This window comes from Corythoichthys intestinalis, chromosome 18, assembly GCF_030265065.1.
Source record: "Corythoichthys intestinalis isolate RoL2023-P3 chromosome 18, ASM3026506v1, whole genome shotgun sequence".
NCBI lineage: Eukaryota > Metazoa > Chordata > Actinopteri > Syngnathiformes > Syngnathidae > Corythoichthys > Corythoichthys intestinalis.
Genome location: NC_080412.1, coordinates 36577837 through 36598145, shown reverse-complemented (window position 1 = coordinate 36598145; position 20309 = coordinate 36577837). Strand labels below are relative to the sequence as shown.

The window sequence follows — 20309 nt, the reverse complement described above, 5'->3', positions numbered from 1 at the left end:
TAGCACAAGTTTTGACTTATCTCCTCTATGTATCTTTTGCTACAACTTAGTGTGGTCCCCTCTTCTCTTTCCTGTAATAACATGAACCACCTCAGAGGGCAGCAGCGGTGCCAGATGCTGCAAAGTAACGTCTAGGCTTCAACTCTCCTCCTATCCCCCTCCCATCTCTGGGGAGGTGGGAAGGGTCTCCTGTCTGATCCTTTGTCACAGTAGGACTTTGGGGTTTTACTCTGCTGCTGCCTCCGTGCAAAGACAAGAGGATTTCACCTCCATCCGACAGAGACTGCAACTATGTCAACTAAGGTGAGGAGAGGCACTTTTTTTTAATAAAATATAAGAGCACAAAAGTAGATGACACAAGGATGCATGTCCAGATTTTTAAAATTCTGTGCATAATTCCCCTTAAAAGCATATTGATGCTATTTCAATAGTATTACATTAGTACGAATTATATTTTTATCTTTGTAAAACTGTGCCCAAATTCTAATAATGCACAAGTTCCAAACCTTTCAAGCCAAATTGTTCTTGCATGTGTTCTCAAGACATCTCAATAGTACTATAATACTTACTACTTATACTATTAATACTTCTTAGTGGATCGCTCACTTCATTGTTAATCAATTAAAATGAGATTTTAAGGAAAGTCAGTATTTTCAAAACCTAAAACTGAACATTTACATCACTTGAAAACTAAAGTCCTTCATTTGGGATTCAGCTTTGCTTAATTAAATGTGTTGAATCCATATAATACTGTTTACATCTGCTTGTAGTCTGGGTGATGCCGTAAAATCTCTCACTCCTGACATGAGGCCCACCTCTTTTTTTTCAGTCAGGGGTCCTAAGAATGAACTCATGCTGATTGATTGTGCGAGTGTGTAAAAGGATACCCTACTTCCTGTAGGCCCACTCTCCAGACAGCAGGACCACAAAGTCTCACATCAACCATCTCCCCTCTTAATACGTATGCGTGTGTGCCTGTGGATTCTTGACACAGTACAGTGGTACCTCGACCTACGAAAGTCTCTATACACAGAATTTTCAGGTTAAGACTGTCCCAAACTATTCATTTTTCTCCCGATTAATCTGCAAACTTTTTTAATGATTAGTCTACTAATGGATAATGCGTTTCTACTCAGAATTTTCATGTTACGAAACTTCTTCCAGAATCAATTCATTTTGTAAATAGAGGTAAAAAAAAACTGCCATATTTCGAAAGCCATTTTGCCATACGTCAAAAAAACTGCCATATGCCAAAAGCCATTTTGCCATATGCCAAAAAAATACCATATGCCAAAAGCCATTTTGCCATATGCAAAAACAACTGCCATATGTTAAAAAAAAAAACTGCCATTTTCCGGAAGCCCTTTTTGCCATATGTCAAAACAACTGCCATTTGCCAAAGGCCATTTTGCCATATTAAAAAAAAACAAATAATTAAAAAAAAAATAAAATGCCATATGCCAAAGCCATTTTGCCATATGCAAAAACAACTTCCATATATGTAAAAAAAAAAAAAAAAAAAAAACTGCCATATCCCAAAAGCCATTTTGCCATATGTGAATTTTTTTTATAAAAACCCGCCATATGCCAAAGCCATTTTGCCATATGTAAAAAAAACTGCCATATGCCAAAAGCCATTTTCCCATATGCAAAAACAACTGCCATATGTAAAAAAAAAAAAAAAAAAAAAAAAAAGTGCCATATTTCGAAAGCCATTTTGCCATACGTCAAAAAAACTGCCATATGCCAAAAGCCATTTTGCCATATGCCAAAAAAATACCATATGCCAAAAGCCATTTTGCCATATGCAAAAACAACTGCCATATGTTAAAAAAAAAAAAACTGCCATTTTCCGGAAGCCATTTTTGCCATATGTCAAAACAACTGCCATTTGCCAAAAGCCATTTTGCCATTTGTAAAAAACTGCCATATGTCAAAACAAACAAAAAAAACAAACTGCTATATGCCAAAGCCATTTTGCCATATTTCAAAAAACTGCCATACGCCAAAAGCCATTTTGCCATATGAAAAAACAACTGCCATATGTAAAAAAAAAACTGCCATATTCCGGAAGCCCTTTTTGCCATATGTCAAAACAACTGCCATTTGCCAAAGGCCATTTTGCCATATTAAAAAAAAAAATAATAATTTAAAAAAAAATAAAATGCCATATGCCAAAGCCATTTTGCCATATGCAAAAACAACTTCCATATATGTAAAAAAAAAACAACAAAAAAAACTGCCATATCCCAAAAGCCATTTTGCCATCTGTCAATTTTTTTTTTATAAAAACCCACCATATGCCAAAGCCATTTTGCCATACGTCCAAAAAAACTGCCATATGCCAAAAGCCATTTTGCCATATGCCCAAAAAATGCCTTATGCCAAAAGCTATTTTGCCATGTCCAAAAAACACTGCCATATGCCCCAAAAAATTGCCATATGCCAAAAGCCATTTTGCCATATGTCAAATACCACTTTTTGTTCTCGTTGTTTCTCCTTAAACTCTCAGAAATTTTTTTTACATACAGTTTGTGGCGTCCAAGTGGGTATAATTATTTGGAAATAATGTACTTTTTTCCTGCGGAGTTTGTTTTATCACCAAGTTGACGTCTTTGTAGATGCTACAATATGTGCTCGTCTTTCAATGTTCATTCAAAATAGTCGGAAGCCTTTATTTATTTATTTTTGGGGGGGGAGTTTTTCAAAAATTATTTCAACCTTTATTTTTTTTATTTTTTGGGGGGAGTTTTTTAAATTATTCCTATTTTAGAGACAAAAACATCTTTAGTAAACATCGATTAAAAAACTTGACGAAAGTAGTCTTGAGTTTTCGTCAACAAAAACTAGACAAAGACAAACAGATTTTGAGATGACTAAAATCTAATTCTAATAAGTATCATCGTCTAAAAGACAATTAAAAAACAAATTTAAAAGACAAAAAAAGACACAAAAAAAAGAAAATTAAAAGGGCTGTCATAAATGTCTTTAATTTGCATGGCGAAAGTAGCAGGAAAAATAAATGCGTGTGAGTTGGTCTTAATCATACTGCGATAAAGCTTCTAAAAAAAAATCTGCCTTCGTCTGCACGTTGACTCATGTTTGTCTTCACTGGCAGCAAAGCACAGCTGACTCCTGACTCCAACGGAATCAAAGGACGGAGGTCAGACAGATGAGCAGGATGCTTCCTCAAAGGGCAGCTGTGAGCACGCTGGGTTACAGCTCAGGTAAGACTTCAACCTACAATTGAACTTGACATATAAAGTGACATTTCCACTAATCAGTACAATTAAGTTCATGTTTCCTTTGTTGACGAATGTAAGAGGAACAAAGAATCAGAGGCACCAAGTCCATATTTGTACTTCCTGGCCAGGTGTCCAAGAACTTTGCCCCATAAAGAGCATTTAGACATGTGCTGATAGGTGTTCTTGCCGATCAAACCGTGACGCATTCTGACTTCTTCCATTTTTAGAAGACACTTGGCAACCAACGGGGCCAATGTTTGTGTTGGGCTTAGAAATGTAGGAGCGCACATTCTTCACTGGTTTTCCCCCTCTTACTCAGCACGTCAGCTTATTGAATCGGCTTCACTTTGTGACATGACCCAAAAAAAGCGTCAGGATTACATGCTCTGTTAATTTGCTCCCATCTACAGACTGCGTGAAGATGGAGCCGAGTGGCAGCGGCCCGATGGGTGGCACCTTACTCAGGGGTTCCCGCTCTAAGGCAGAGCTACAGGAACTGATGGAGACGCTGCAGCACAGGAAGAGCGCCCTAGAGGCCAGTCTGCGGGCAGCTGAGTGCAGCCGCAAGTATTTCAACATGCCTTCCTCTGGAGGACCCCAGCCCAAGCGGCCGCTGTCCATCAACACTGAACATCAGCTATCGTCCTCGAGAAACTTCTCTTTCATGAGCAGCAGTGTGCCCCCGTCCCCTCGCCAGGGTGATCGACAGTTTAGCCCCAACGGCTTACTGCGCCACCCCAACGCTCGCCACCAGTCGCAAGACAGTCTGCTCCACACTATAGACGGAAGTTCTCCCATTTCCTCTTATGGAGACCCTCTACCTCGTTCTCCCAGGGTCAAGAGCGGCACAGCCAGTGTGCCGTCCAGCCCCCGATTGGGCCGTAGACTCTACTCGCACGGTAAAGCCATAAGCGATTCCAGGCAAAGAAAATACTCGACGGGTTCCCTCAACAGTCTGGGCATGCACAGTCGTTCTCTACCCCGCCTCCACAATCCGGCAGATCCTCCTATTCTATCGCTGCCGCCTCATCTCCAGAGAGCAGGGCGCTCGGCGGTGGCTCGGCGAAGTCTCTCCTCCCTTGAACAACCACCGGATGTGACGGTACCTGCTAGCATGCCTAATACTCCCCGGAGGGCCAGTCTGGCCTCTTTGAGCTCCCTCGGGGTTGACGTAGATGGACCGAGTTTAGATGTGAGCTTTGGAGAGCGAAGGTTATCGTTTGGGAAAGGAGGCCTGAGTCCTGGACAAAGGGTGGGCAGCATCACTTCTTTAAATGGTAAAGAGGAGTTAAGGGACTATCACCAGCACCAAAGAGACGAGAGACTCAGGGAGCAGAAAGTGCACAAATTGGTGAGTTTACTATCTTTTTGATATTCTTGAAATTTTATTTAAAAAGCGAAACTGTTTGTCTGTAGGAGAACCAACGGCTGGAAACTATCATGAACCTGTGTACGGAGTTTGCACAGGTAGAGCCTGCAGCTTCAGCAGTTTCAGACCTGCAGAAGATCAATAAGGAGTTGGAGAAGCTGCAGGTGTCAGATGACGAGTCGGTTTTCACCGATTCTCCTGGCAGCGCAGCTCCAGACGGCAGCTTTGGCAGTAGTCGTCAGCAAAACGCTTACCGAGAGCTTTATTCGCCAGCTCTGAGCCTTAACAGCAGCGCTCCCTCGCCCTCCAGCCACCACAGAGCTAAGGTTATTTCATTTTCCAATCCTTAGGAACATTTTCATTGTCGGCTACAGACATGGCTCTATTTGTAGTGCTTTTCTTGCATCATACATCAAACACTCTAAGGGCGCTTTTACATTGGCATTGTTTGGTCCTTTTTTTTTGGTTCTTTTTCTCAGAAAGTTCATCCGAACTCTAATGGCGTCGTGCACTCATGCTATTTTTAGACCGTGACGTCGCATCGTAAAGCGGAAGTAAAGCCGAAGTGGGACTTTATAGACCCGCCCTTGCATAGAAACAACGTAATTTGTGCTACTTTTCGCCGGTAATCTTTCAAAAAACGAACATGCCGATCACGCATTGCTTTTTTGGAACTTGTAGAGACGACTCTAGACATTACGACACATGAAGGATGTTTTCTTCATACGTTTCCGGAAACCAAAAACTCGGGGTGGGTGAAAAAATGTGAAGACCCAATCAACTTGCGCGGACTTTAACACCAGCTCGGTGAATCCATTGACATTTCATATGCAGCAAACATTTTGTCGGATTGGCATGGTCTTTCAGAGGACAAAGAGGTAAGCCATTGTTATATTCTTAACTTATTTTTTTAGCGTAATGTTGTGCCGTACTGCTTCTGTCTGACAATTAATGACCTGAGAAGAATTGCAATGGTATCTTACTGCCACTGTTACCGTTTCTGTTATATATATAAATAACAACTTTAGTAAGGGGGAAGTGTAAATAAATTATAGAATTAAGATTTGTTATCAATGAAAAAATTAAAAGTGATTGTTGGCTGTCACTGAGGAGCATTTGCGATCGCTACACAAAGCTAACTAAATTACCCCTAAGGACGGTAAGAGACGTAGGAGAACCAGAGGATATATAAGAAAGACAGGGCTGATGGTAAAGGATAGCTTGTTGAAACAGGAGAATGTCATTGTCAGTCGCGTCAATAAAAAAAGCTAAGGCTATGCTTAGGTCGGCTCGTTTTTTTCGTCTTTTTCGGCCTTCTACACTCAAGCCATCTCTTTAACTGAACATTGTTATGTTCTTCCACGTCTTTGCCAGTGAATTTGGCACCAGGCACATAATTTTTGGAGAGAATTGGTAGTTTTAGCTCTGTAAACATCTCTTTCGTACACGATTTTCATTCATTTCCTATTAGGGACAACCGGTGGCTTGTCCCTACTTAGCAACAGTAGCTAATGTCATGAATATTAATGAGCGGAAGTGACGTGTTGCTTGCGGTACGCCATTGGGGCCAAACAAACGAACTCTGGTCCGCTCAAAAAATCGTGGGTCTAGGTCCACTTTAAGCGCACCTTGCTTCGCTTGTGAATGCAAGCAGGGTGCGCTTATGTTACATTACATGCAGCGTCACACTACGCTCCCTCCCCTCCGCTTCGAAGGTGGTATTAACTCTTCTAAATTTGTCCGATAGATGAGTGCGCCTTTCGTCCACGTGATGCTCCTCAGAAAGTTCGGTAGGCGCATTGGGAATACTGACAACAAGTCATTTGCAAGTGTTGTTGCGAGTTAGCTCTCCGACCCGGACCTGGTCCTCTTGGTCTAATGTAAACATGCCCTAAATTGCTTATGGTTGTGAAAGCTTGATTGTCGAAAAGTAATTGGTTAGTGCAGAACACACCCTGTCTAATACCCTGCCACATGCCCATGAGTCAGTTGGCATCGACTCAAGCAACCCTGTTCAGAGGTGGGTAGAGTAGCCAAAAAAATTTACTCAAGTAAGAGTAGCGTTACTTCAAAATCATATTCCTCAAGTAAGAGTAGAAGTAGTCATCCAAAAAATGTACTCAAGTACAAGTAAAAAAGTATCCGGTGAAAAGAATACTCAAGTAATGAGTAACATTTTGAGTAACTGCTTTATTGTTATAATGATACTGTACAATAACCCATTACATAACCACATTAAGCCCAAAAAATTTTAGAAAAAATCATTAGCAAGAGAGAAAAAACAGTAATGAGGTGTAGTGAATACTGTAGTTCCTTCATAGTTAATATTATGAAATTAAAAGGATCATATCTCCAGTTTTCAGTGGTCCATCGGTGCCAAATAAAAACTGGGAGAGAGGTTTAAATCCGTGATTTTGATTCATGTTGAGGGCAGCGCTCTATGTTAAATACTTCATTTGTTACGATGCTTTAAAGTAACGTGATTGAACAGACTTGCGTGATCATAGAACGGCAAGCTTGTGTCTGATTGGTGTAATGGAGTCATGTGATTATTGTTGGATGTCTCATTGGTGAAATTAGAAGCGCTACTCTTTGCAATAGTATCTCTAGCAAAAATAAATAAATAAATAAATCTAATACGTAGAATAAAGAAGAAAAATGTAACAACTCTTTTGTAGCCCAAAGTAGCGGAGTAGGAGTAGCGTTTTTCTTCACAAATCTTCTCAAGTAAAAGTAAAAAGTATGGCGTAGTAAAACTACTCTTAGAAGTAAGTTTTTCTCATAAGGTTACTCAAGTAAATGTAACGTCTTACTACCCACCTCTGCCCCTGTTACTTCTGTTAGCTGAAGTACTATAGATCAGTGTTTTTCAACTTTTTTTTAGCCATAATGCACACTGTTGCATTAAAAAAATCACACCAACAGCAAAAAAAAAAAAAATGTAAAAATGCATTTCTGTAGCCTATATTAACAATAAAAAGTCTTGTACTGGACAGGAATCAAACAAACAACAAGAAAAACACATTTTCTAATCTTTTTTTTTGCTCACTCAGTGTGACACTTGGGCTTGTTGTATTTTTGGCAAACCTTTAATTTTCGTCTTAGTCTTTTGGAAGAAATACTTATTAGTTTTAGACATATTTGAGTCATTTCAAAGCATCTTTCTTTAAAAAAAAAAAAAACTAAAAAAAAAACTCTACCAATGTCACTGTTTACGTATGTTTCGCTAGTTAGCTGCTAGCTTCAATGCCACTCTTACTTCTTGCGCATCAAACCAAAGTAATTAGCTACCTATTGATACCTATTGATATGGAAGAGTATTGCATGATTACCAACCATTGGACAGCACAGACACAAGATTTTGCTAATTTGTGGAATTCTTTTTCAAAAAACATTTTACATCAATTAGGTGAAAGTGGATGGTTTTCCACATGTTTGAAAAACACTGCTATAGATAATGGACCTATGGTTTAATTGATGTAACACTGGGTGGATTAACATCAGTATTATTTTAATATTCATATTAGTATTAGTTTTAGTCATTTCAACACATTTTTCTTTAAAAAAAAAAAAAAAAAACTTTCTGCCGATGTCACTGTTATTGTTTCGCGAGCTAGTTTTATATCTTAAAGGGATCTGTATCGTTTTCACTGGCACGTATTAACTTTGAGGAAGGTGGCAGGAACTTTGCCACACAAAAAAAAACCTACAAATGTGCTGAGCAACAGCAAACAGACAGCGGAGTGGACCAATCAGCGACGGGCGGACGTGACGTTGGTAAAGCGACAAGAAACTCTAGCGCGAGGAAGCACATCTTCTTTTAAAACAAATGCTTCCAGTGCTGTCAGTTGCTGGGGTTTTAGCGACTCGATGTGTTTTTGATCACTTAAAACTGAATTTACCACGGATTGGAACATATTCTCGGCTCTCCTGTTCGCCATCTGTGTTGTTGTGGAGACGACTTCCGACGCGCAAGAGTGACGTTGCTCGTTAAGGACACGTCACGCAAATCTGATTGCACGTTTACTTTCTTTCGGGCTGGAGAGGCTAATGAGGAGCTGAGTCCCAGACTGTTCTCCCGGTGTTTGAAAAATACAGAGGGAACAGTCTGGCCATGCCAGGCAAGGTAAACTGTATCTGATTCCAATTGGATTTCCCCTCAAATCTGCTTTTTAAGCCTGACTGTTCACACTAATTTGAGCAAGTGTCCAACTCAGATCTGGGACTGTTCAGACTGGGCCACATAACTGACACACTTGTCTGGTTGCTGTGGCAACAGAGGCATCATGCAGCATAGACTGACGTCAGGGACAGTCAAAACCAATCTGGGCTGTTCAGACTGAGAAGCATCTTGTCCATAATTTAAACTACCTCCCGAATGTGGTTTCAATCCGTCTCCCAAAAATCAGATTACATACTGTGTTTTGTGACTGTTCAGACTACAAAAATCGGATTTTGGCTGTCTGTCTGAACAAGGCCTAAGACTCATATGAGACCTAGAAACTGCAATTTCTGGAGAAATTACACCAGGGTCTTTCCTGTGTGGAGATACAGATCTTAGCCCCGCCCAGGTTGGTTTGTGGACATTCTATCAGGTCATTTGGGAACATTTAGGGGGCGTGGCCTAGTGATATTAGGTCATTTGGGGGCGTGTCCTATTGATATCTGGTCATTTCCTGTTGATTTGAGGACATTGTTTTTTTTGCCATTGAAAATGAATGGGAAAAAATTTGGACGTCCATGGCCGTCAATTGCATCCAAGTACATTGCCATCAATATAATGGACTAACATGCCAGTCAATGGCATTAAACAGAGGAAATGCCATTGGAAATGAATGGAAAATTTGGACGTCCATGGTCGTCAATGGCAGCACCCTCTATAAGTGTCAATGGAAGTGGGGAAGTTTGGGGGACACGTCCTATTGATATCTGTTCATTTTCTGTTGATTTGGGGAAATTTTGTTTTTTCCCCACTGAAAATGAGTAGGGATAATTTTGGCATCCATGGCTGTCAATGGCATTGACTTACATAGGCGTCAATGGAATCCAAGTACATTGGCATCAATACAATGGAGAAACATGCCCGTCAATGGCATTTAACAAAGTCAATGCCATGAGAAATGAATGGGAAATTTGGACGTCCATGGCCATCCATGGCAGCACCCCCTATTAGCGTCAATGGAATGGGGGACGTTTGGGAGACACGCCCTATTGATATCTGGTCATTTTCTGTTGATTTGGGGAACTTTTGTTTTTTCCCCACTGTAAATGAATGGGAAAATTTTTTGACGTCCATGGCCATCAGTAGCATCGGCATCCATATAGTCAATTGAATCCAAGTACATTGGCATCAATAGATTCGACATGCATAGCTGTCAATGGCATCAATGCAATGTAAATTCCATTGGAAATTCAATTGGAAATGAATGGGAAATTTTCCAATTTAAAATGAATGGGAAAGTTTATGGCAGATTTCCGGGGAACTCATATGAGAATGATAAGTGAATAAAAGCAATGCCAGTTTGCGGTTTCAACATCTGCTCAAATCTGTCTCCGTTTCATGCAAGACACACCCTTCTCATCTGGCTGTGTCTTCTCCCTTTGCTGTCAAAAAGATGAGCACATTCTAATAAAGAAAACCAATGGGGCGCAGTCCTCATGTGGAATGCACTTTATCGGGCAGCTGAGAGCATGTTTATCTTTGTTAGTTTACATTTTCTCTAATCGCTGTAAATAATTACCATTCCTACCGTTCCCTTTTTCCAATTCAACATGTACAGTTCACCGTCTTGGGTGCAACCACTCGAGCTGTAGAAGTTTTATTAGACATTTTACAGTAAATATTTAGTTCCAAATGGATTTCTGTTGACGTAACGTAGAAACATGTGCAGTACCAATTTCGTGCACAATCACTACTTGTTTTATACTTTGATCAATTGCTGTTGCAGCTACTTGTTCGATAGCGATGACTTTGTCAGAGCTTTGATAGCCCAATTATCATAGTTTACTTTGGTTGCGGTCTTTGCCGTGCACAGAGTAAATATATCGAATTGTGCCATTTCAGCCGCCAGGCCGACTTTTCCTCCGCAGCCTCGGTGCTCCAGTTACCGTTTCTGTAAAAGTCAAGCCTTTTTCCACTCTAAAACAGTAACAACCCGGCAGTGCGTCTGGTTTTAATGAAGAAGACCTAGTTGTGCTTCAGCACTCAACCATTCAACTCCAAAAGAAAGGGTGGGTGGTGGGGGGGGCAGGAAATGACTCTATCCCACTGAGAATTATTATGTGTGCATGTTTGAATGGAAGAATTCTAGTGTATACACATGGCAAAGCCGTTTTTCCAGATGTTTGAAACTTTGCATTGAAAGAAAATAAGTGCGAGTATTGATAACGCATAAGCTTTTAAAGTTAGATATGGGAATAACAGACTCTCAAATCAAGGCAATGTTTCCTTGCACCGTGTGGTATTTATAGATTACTGATGGGAAAAATACATTGTTATTTGAAACATGCCAAAGAGAGCATCAGATTTTTAAGACATTTAGATTCCGCTCTGCAACTTACTGGAAGAATAAGCAATAACAGAAATATACAAGCGATTCATTCTGGAGTACTTTGGCATGACTGGCAAATAAATGCGCTGATTTCCATTACATCAAGCCAAGAAGAATCCTGTTGTTGTTGTCATTCATCCAACAGTTAGCAAGTTAAAACATCTGCTGCTGTAGCTCTCAAAAGAGCTGGAATACAGTATACTGCTCGTCTATGTGGTTGACATCACACTTAATGCAAGAATTTAGCTCAGTTTTCCACCTTGGTAAAGATACTAGCTGTCAAATGTTATGAATGCGATATCTATGTTTTACTTGAAACATAAATAACCAGATGAGATGTCCGTTGCAAGTGTATGAGTGACAGAAGAGTATCCATTCAGGGCTAACCTCCCTTATATGCCATCCAGGTGTTGGAGAGTGTGCAGCTGAAGCAGGAAGTAACACACATTGAAGAGGAAAGGATCCAGGTGGTGAACAACATTGAGGAGCTGGAGCAGAAGATTAAAGACCTGGACAACCAGATGGAGGAATCTGTGAGAGAGGTAGATACTAGATAGCACAGTGCAACACGTGCTTACAAAAGTTTTTTTTTTTAAACTGGTGTTGAGACAATAATTACTCCTTCTGGCATGGCAACACAACTGATGAGTCAAGACAATGTTAAATGTTATGTAACTGGACTACAAGTGCACTACAGCTAATGCTAAAATATGCTTTACTCTGACTTCAATAACTTCCGCCCCATATCCAACCTTCCTTTCATCTCCAAAATCCTCGAAAGAACAGTCGCCTCCCAACTCCACTCTCACCTATCCCAGAATAACCTTTATGAGCAGTTTCAGTCTTGTTTTCGCCAACTACACAGCACTGAAACAACACTTGTTAAGATAACCACGACCTCCTCATGGCAGCTGATTCAGGACTGCTCTCCATCCTCATCCTCCTAGACCTATCTGCAGCCTTTGATACCATTAGTCACACCACACTCCTCCACCGGCTTCCCACTAATGGCATCACCCACACCCCGTTGAACTGTTTTTCATCCTACCTTTCTGAGCGCAGCCAATATATCCAACTGAAGTCATTTAAATCTACACCCTCCCCTGTTACCTCCGGTGTGCCTCAGGGCTCTATCCTGGGGCCCCTACTCTTCATCATATACCTACTTCCCCATGGCAATATTTTTCGTAAATTCAACATCCACTTTCACTGCTATGCCGACGACACCTAACTCTACCTCACTTCTGAACCCTCGTCCTCTCTCTTGCCCTCATCTCTGATTGACTGTATCACAGGAAAAAAAAAATCTGGTTTACCCACAATTTCCTAAAACTTAACAGTAATAAAACAGAGGTGCTCCTCGTTGGGTCTAAATTCACCATCTCAAAAAACCATAACATATCCCTTACCAATGACAACTCCACTATTTCACTCTCCCCCCAAGTCAAGAGCTTAGGAGTAATCCTCGACAACACACTTTCCTTTCAATCGCACATCAATAACATTACCCGGATTGCCCACTTTCACCTACACACCATTAATCGCCTCTGCCCTTCCCTCACCCCACATTCTGCTGCAATTCTGGTTCAGAGCCTTGTCACTTCCCGCCTGGACTACTGCAACTCTCTCCTCCTCGGCCTCCCTCATAAAACTCTCCATAAACTCCAACTGGTCCAGAATTCAGCTGCCCGCATCATAACCCGTACCCCCTCCATCCACCACATCACTCCAGTCCTCCAACAGCTTCACTGGCTCCCGGTCCACTTTCGAATACTGTTCAAAGTTCTCCTCCTCACATTCAAGGCCATCCATAACCTCGCCCCTCCATACCTGTCCGATCTCATTCATGTTACTACTCCCTCCTGTGCCCTTAGATCCTCCTCCTTCATACAACTCTGTCCCTTCCGCTCGCCTCAGCACCGAACGGTCAGCTTCTCGGCTCCCCACCCGACCTCAGGAACACAGATTCCCTCCCCATTTTTCAATCCAAACTCAAAACTCACCTGTTCAGACTAGCCTATCCACAATAATGACTATGTTCTGGTCTTTTTAACTACCCTTATATCTCTTTTAGTATTTTAAATTTCCTTATACGTTCTATACTTTAATTTTCTCACTTTTAGTATGTTTAAATGTTTTAAATCATTGTACAGCGACCTTGAGTGCCAAAAAGGTGCCTTCAAATAAAATGTACTATTATTATTATTTTTAAAATGCTTAGGTTTAGTTGACACTGTCAGAGAGAAGAATTAAAGCAACACTAGGTAACTTTTAAGCCTTTATAACATATTGTCATAACATTTGTGATGATATGTCGACTGAAAACTAGTTGAATGGCACCTCTTATATATATTGAGAGGGTCTGTATCACTTTCACTGGCACAATTAACTTTGGGGAGGTTGGCAGGAACCCTGGCACACAAAAAAAACTACAAATGTGCTGACTGCTTTACGGCATATGTCGCTTCGCACTTTCCCCATTCATTATAAAGATGGAAATTCAAGGAATATGATCTTTCAGCCAGATTGCCGGAATCACGCCAGTCAAATCGCTGGAACCGCGCAACGACCCAGGCCGGCGGAATTCCGACAACCCGGTCAAAAGGCCAAACTCCGCGCCCTCACCTTAGTCTTAACCCATTGTATCGACTCCATTTTAAAAGGCTTCGAAACACAAGTTGACAATTTTATTCCAAGTCGACAGCAATTATACAGCAAATAAAGACCCAGGCGAGGATCCAGGGTCACCATATCAGAATTCGACAAAAGATTCCTGATAAAAATGACGATTAGCTGAACATTCAGTCTTTTAAAGGCTCTGGTGAGGCGGGCTGTGGTCTGGAAGAAGGGTTTCTTTGTGCGTTGTTTAGGATTATTGTATGTTTGTGGATTGGACAGGAGGATTCGGACGTTACTGTTGTCAGGGCAGCGAGAGCTGAGGATTTTTCCACCTTAGCGCCCATGAGTGCTGAGTGTTCACTTCTCGGTCGCGGGTTCCTCCCTATCAGATGTTCCTTGTGGCAGGACAAGATGTCCCGCCATTTGTTCTTGACTCTCCGGAACAATTGATTGCGGGATTTGGTGGTGCAGACGTGGGCTTATAGATGTCTTGCCTATCAACTTGTTGTCAGTGTCAAATTTGCTCAGCCAGCTGCATGACGCGCGCGTTGGGCTTCCGTGGTCAGAAGGCGTCCTGTATCTTTCTGTCCTTATCTGCCCGTTGTCTTGGTGCTGAAAGTTCTAATCATTCCAAGTCCAACTGTTCATAATATCAAATATATTCTGCTTGTTTATCTTAAACTATTATATCAATGCTCTTTTTTCATATTGGGTGTGTCAAAGTAATACAAACAGTCGAACAGTAAATACGAGAAAAGATGCTATTCCCTGATTGATTATCTTAAGTATGTTAGAGTAATATAAACAGTCAAATAGTAAATACGAGAAAAGATACTATTCCCTTCAAAGTCGATGCGAACGCTATGCGGAAATTCTTGCAGATGGCAGAGCAACAAAAGAGACAAAATGTTTTGTCTGAGGAGACAAAAAAAAGGCTACCAGGATAAAAGGACACTCAATGTTAAACCTTGGCCCGGCTTTCACTACCTTATGTGACACCCACAAAACCGAACTCAGGTTACGGTCGGAGGGTCAGTGGGGGAATTCGGTACATAATCAAACATTTCTTATTGTCAACATTGTCATATGCTATTGTTTAGCCACAACTGGATTCATCACCTCACTACTATTCATCAGTCACACAGCCGCTGGAAACAGAAATGTCGTTTAATTCATATGCAGGCGACTGGAAGATCAGGATTTTAAAACACTGCGCTGGTCCTCATGGGAAACGCTGTCTTCCCTAAGGCAAAACACTACCGCTTTTGTCCACCTGCGTTGCCAAAATCGACCAAAACTGAAAACTTACCTAGTGTTGCTTTAAAGGAGAGACAAATTGTAACAATTATCGTATTGGCCCGAATATAAGACGGTGTTTTTTGCATTGAAATAAGACTGAAAAAGAGGGGGTTTCGTCTTATATTCGCGGTCAAGACATTATACCCATTCACCACGCTAGATGGCGCCAGATATCATTGAAGCGACGTTCTGTCATGACAGATCTCAGCTACTCTCCCCATTCACGACGCTAGATGGCGCCAGATATCATTGAAGCGATGTTCTGTCATGACAGATCTCAGCTATTCTCAAGTTTAATGCAGTTATTGCAATTTTGTTGTTTTATCACAATAGATTGGTTTATTTACATAAAAAAAAACAGAAGCCATTCATTTACAAATGTGATTGCACTTTAGTTTACATATTTAAATGTTCAGATTACGATTTGAATGAGGCAAAATAACATGCTTTTTTTTTCTCAAATATATTGCTATAATCATTTGTTTCGGATGTACTGTAATTATTGTCTGTATAAAAATTAATTTAGTGTTCAAAAAGTCCTTTTTCAAACTTGAGTCTTAAAAAAGAGGGGGTCGTATTATAAACAGGACCGTCTTATATTCGGGCCAATACGATATTAAAAAAGTCTAAAACTGTTAAGATGCTAACATGATAGTGTCAAAATACACAAATGATGAATGATATAGGGGTGGCGCTTGCGCACCCGGGTTCAGGCCTCCAGGGAGGCTAGTTTGCAGGCGTACAAGGGGGCGTGGTTGGGCTGGAGGAGAGTCAAAAACAAAGGTAAGATGGTGCGTGGGGATGTAATATAGTGTTTAAGTGTTCAAATATTTAAGCCCCCCATCCCACCCCACCCCACTTGGCCATTCGTGTGGCGGGGCCCACGTCGTGAGTAGGGGCCCACGAGTCATGAACCACTAGCACCCCCCACCCAGCTCTCAGCCGTGCTACTCAAAGGGGCCCGTTGATACTCATCGCACCCAGTCCCTTTTCCCATTTGTTCCGAGATACATCCACTTGACAAAGTGGTGGAAATCACTTCATATTGTCAATGCAAATGCAATGGATGACCTTTGTTGCCATGACGATGAGAGGCGCTGATAGGGCTTGATCAAAACAAGTAGCTACTCAATGTTGCTGGCATAGTGACTTTTCAAGGCAGCTTTTACCAGCTCTATAGTAACTTTTTTTTTTTTAATTGTTGTTGATGTTTTGTCTTTTTTGGGAGACTCCATTCAGTGCAGGAAATGGTCTTCTGTCTGTGTCCAGACTGCAAATGAATGGTGCTTGCACAAAGCCACCATTAGATACTTTAAAGATAGTCACTAACCCAGACCATTTAGCAAGCATAGCTACACCACAAGTTGTGGAACAAATGTGAACAGGCGATGAGCATAAACGGGACCCCCCTGAGCGGAACGTCGTGGAACAGTGTGTGTATGTGTGCAAGCGGACAATTTTTTGTGGGCCCCTCCAGATAACCGGCCAAGCGGTGGGGGCTAGCAGAGATATTTTAACAGTTAAACACTATATTACTGCTAAGCGCATCATCTTACCTTTGTTTGACCCTCCCCTCGCCTAACCATGCCAACTTTACAGGAGCAAACTTGCCCCTTAGAGACCCGGGTGCGGTCTTATCACCAGCTCCCCCCTGTACACCATGCTACAGCTCACATATTAATCCAAGAATAGTCATTATTGGAGGAGTATTAATATTAGTATTATTGAGTTACTCACCTATTCATTCTTTCATACCATTTCTTGCAGATGGAGGTTGAGTGTGCATTACTTGAAGGGGAACAAGAATCAGAGATGGCTCAGCTGGAGAAAGAAAATGACCTCTTGGTGCAACTTAAAGAAAATATTCACAATACTGAGAAGATTAGCCACACAGAGAAAGCGCAGGTAAACTATAAACTGCAATTTCTGGTAACAATTACGATGGTAGCTTTGCTTTTGCAGGTAAACCCCTTGGGGTCACGTCCCGCTGATTTCAGGTCACTTCCTGTTGATATCAAGTTAGTGCCTGTTGATTTGGTGGCATTTCGGGGTCAATTCCTGTTGATATTTTGACGTACAGTATATGGCCGTCAATTGCATCGATTTACATATGCGTCAATGGAATCCAAGTACATTGGCATCAATATAATCAACATATATGGCCGTCAATCGCAAGGATGTACATGGCTGTCAATGAATCGAAGTACATTGGCATCAATAGAATCAACATACAGTACATGGCCGTCAATGGCATGGACGTGCATAGTCCTCATTGGCATCTGTGTACATGGGTGTCAATAGCAAGGACGTGCATGGCTGTCGATGGGATCGACTTCTTTGGGTGCCAGTTGAATGTCAATGGGCTGTAATGGTAGGTTTTTGGTCAAAAATCACAACCACTTATGTTTTTCTCCTTTTGAAAATGAATGGGAAATTTTGGCCATTAGAAATGAATGGAACGACGTACATGGCAATGGCATGCGATTAGAAATGAATGGGAAAGTTTATGGCGAACTTTTGGTGAACCGTAGGTTCTTTGCAAATTTTGTATACAACTTTTATGACCCTTCCATTCCTGAATTTTTTGATGTATGATTTATGTGAATTGGATAAAAATTGTTGGACTAGAGACATACATGTAGTCCCCAGGTTACGATGGACTCGACTTACGTGATTTCGACATTTTTGACGCCGGAGTCTCGTCCGCCATTGTCACTATTTTTTTGTGGGATTTTTTAAAGCTGCATAAACGGTACCTTATTGTACCACACAGTATCATATTTTTAACTTCATTAACTTGACGTGTTCTGTCCTCACTAAAGTGAAGTTGTTCAGCTTGACAAACAGCAAACAAGGCAATTGTGGTTTTTGAAACTTTTTCCTTCCTTCACTTTTGACAGTTTGTATAGCTATAGCACATATATGTACACTTATGTTCAAAATGACACACATTTTAACAATCAAACACCTGACACAAAACAATCGGTGTTCAAACGTCCATCTCGTCTGATCAAAATGTAAGTTTAGTATATTAAATTAGCCTAATTTGCCTAGCAAAAGTCTGCTAGTTTAAAACACATATTAGCTTACAAAACTTACAACCTTATGTGGGCCAAATGAGAGGGCAGCTGCATGATATCCATGTTAGACAAGGCGACAGTCCAGCCACACCCAGCGCTGCCAGCAGAGGGCAGTGAATCCTCCATCCTTAAACAAAATAAAATACTTTTGGACTTTTTTGATAGTTTTTTTTTTTTTAAAGGGATAATTCCGACTTACACAGAAATTTGGGCTACGTCGCCGGCCTAGGAACAGAACTTTTTCGTAACCTGGGGAGTACCTGTATTGATTTTTTTTTTTTTTTTTTTTTTACACGTGTTTTGGCACGAAAGGTAATTTTTTCAGGGTCATTCGAGAGATACATCGCACTAGAATTCAGGTCATTTCAGTATTTAAACAGTGTCAATGGGTCGAAGAGTTTGGGCTGTGCAGGGCAACCAATGAAACGCCATTGAAAATAAAAAGGAATAACATAAATCAGTGGTTCTTAACCTTGCTAAAGGTACTGAACTCCATGAGTTTCACATGTGTCTCCACCGAACAGTTCGGAATTTAATTTCAAATTCAGTACTGCTATATCTAAATTAGTAGGCTAATAGCTAAGCCAATTCCGGTTCAAATTTCTTCACATCAGGTACCATGCTTTGTGGAACAGAACAAAATTTGAGTCCACACGGCCCATAGGTCTGCTATACATCTTGATTAGGGCTGCAGCTATCGATTATATTAGGAGTCGATAAATCGATGAACTAGTTAGTTCGAATAAACGAGTGATCGGATAAGGAACATGAAAAATTAAAATACCTGAGTTGAGCCTCAAACGGTATGAAAAAATAAATAAATTAGGATCTATGTACACTAAAAGGACAACTGGCTAACTTTCATAATAAAAGTCCGCTAGCTTTAATGCTATAAAATGCTAACGTTTTTTTTTTTACAATGCTCTTAACAAATGGCTCACATATTCCCGCAAACAACGGCTAAATATACTTGTAAACTAAATTGAGAATGCATTTAAAAAAAAAAAAACATTAGCTTAAACAAAAACTTTGCTTATGTTGGTCTTAACAGGGAGCAGATGGATTCATCCATGTGAAATGAGGCAGACCAGAGGGCAGTGTATCCACCCAAATCAATAGAACTAAATGCAAACACTTTCAAAAATCATTACAACACGACATTAATTAAACGAATACTCGAAGCAGCAAACTTTAATATGAATCTTTTTTTTTCTAATCGAATACTCGAGTTAATCGATTAATTGTTGCAGCACTAATCTTGATATCAAGTGCAAGTCAACCTTCCTCTGAGCAAACCAGTTTCTGCTATGATCAGATGAAGGGCTAGCATTTGAAAAAAATGAAATAAAGCAACGGTCTCAAATTCATTTTGTCTTGCAGGCCACATTTAGGCATTAGAGTTCATGTAGGCTGGACCAGTGTACTCTGGACCAATCAAGTTAACTCTGGTGTATTTATCAATATTTTGATCCTATATCTCTGTCGTAGGAAGCAGAGGAGCAAGGGAAAAGTTTGGAAGAATTGGAGTTTCAGAAATTGGAGAGAGAGATTGACCAAGATGAGGAGAAGGAAAATCAGTGTCAGTTACTGAGAGAAATTGCTGACTGTCAGCGCCTCACTATCACACGCAAGGTACATAATAGTTCGTAAACAGTCAAGATTTTCCTCGTTGTTAAATTTGTGTGTGATGTAGTGCAGTACAAAAATCGCTAAATTCGCATTACATTTGGATCACAAAGTTTTCTAAAATAAGGAACTTCCACGTGAAAAATAAACACAAAAACAGTCACCTATTTAAAGTAACACTGTTATCTTTCTCGTAGGAGAGACTTGCAACACTGAAGAAGCAGTCTTCCCAGATTACTTTACAATCCCAGCAGGAAAGAGAAGACTTTGAGAGGGAAAAAAACAATCTGCTCATCATGCTGCAGAAGGTAAGACGCTCAGCGAAAGCTGGCCCGGCTTGATGAATTGCTTGCCATCACCGAAGACGACATCTTGCTCGACGACCGCAGGAAAGAGACAAGCTGGCGTCTTTGGACGGAAAGTATGCAGAGCTGTCTGAGAAGCAGAACTTAGCTAACAGCCATGGAGCCATCAAAGAGGTGGGTGTCACGTATAATAAAATGCTTTTGTGGACAAATCT

At 40.8% G+C, this 20309-nt stretch overlaps 1 protein-coding gene across 1 annotated transcript in view; it reads left to right on the top strand.

The window, feature by feature from the left end:
- The window catches only part of phldb2a (pleckstrin homology-like domain, family B, member 2a), a 32651-nt gene that overhangs the window by 75 nt on the left and 12267 nt on the right, over window positions 1–20309 (top strand). Inside the window, exons 2-10 of the mRNA XM_057821871.1 lie at window positions 96–303; window positions 3119–3227; window positions 3656–4596; window positions 4662–4940; window positions 11573–11707; window positions 16851–16988; window positions 19652–19795; window positions 19987–20097; window positions 20179–20268. Of these exons, the coding sequence (XP_057677854.1) occupies window positions 3173–3227; window positions 3656–4596; window positions 4662–4940; window positions 11573–11707; window positions 16851–16988; window positions 19652–19795; window positions 19987–20097; window positions 20179–20268 (1893 nt within the window). The 5' untranslated portion in view covers window positions 96–303; window positions 3119–3172. The remainder of the gene's footprint in view (window positions 1–95; window positions 304–3118; window positions 3228–3655; window positions 4597–4661; window positions 4941–11572; window positions 11708–16850; window positions 16989–19651; window positions 19796–19986; window positions 20098–20178; window positions 20269–20309) is intronic.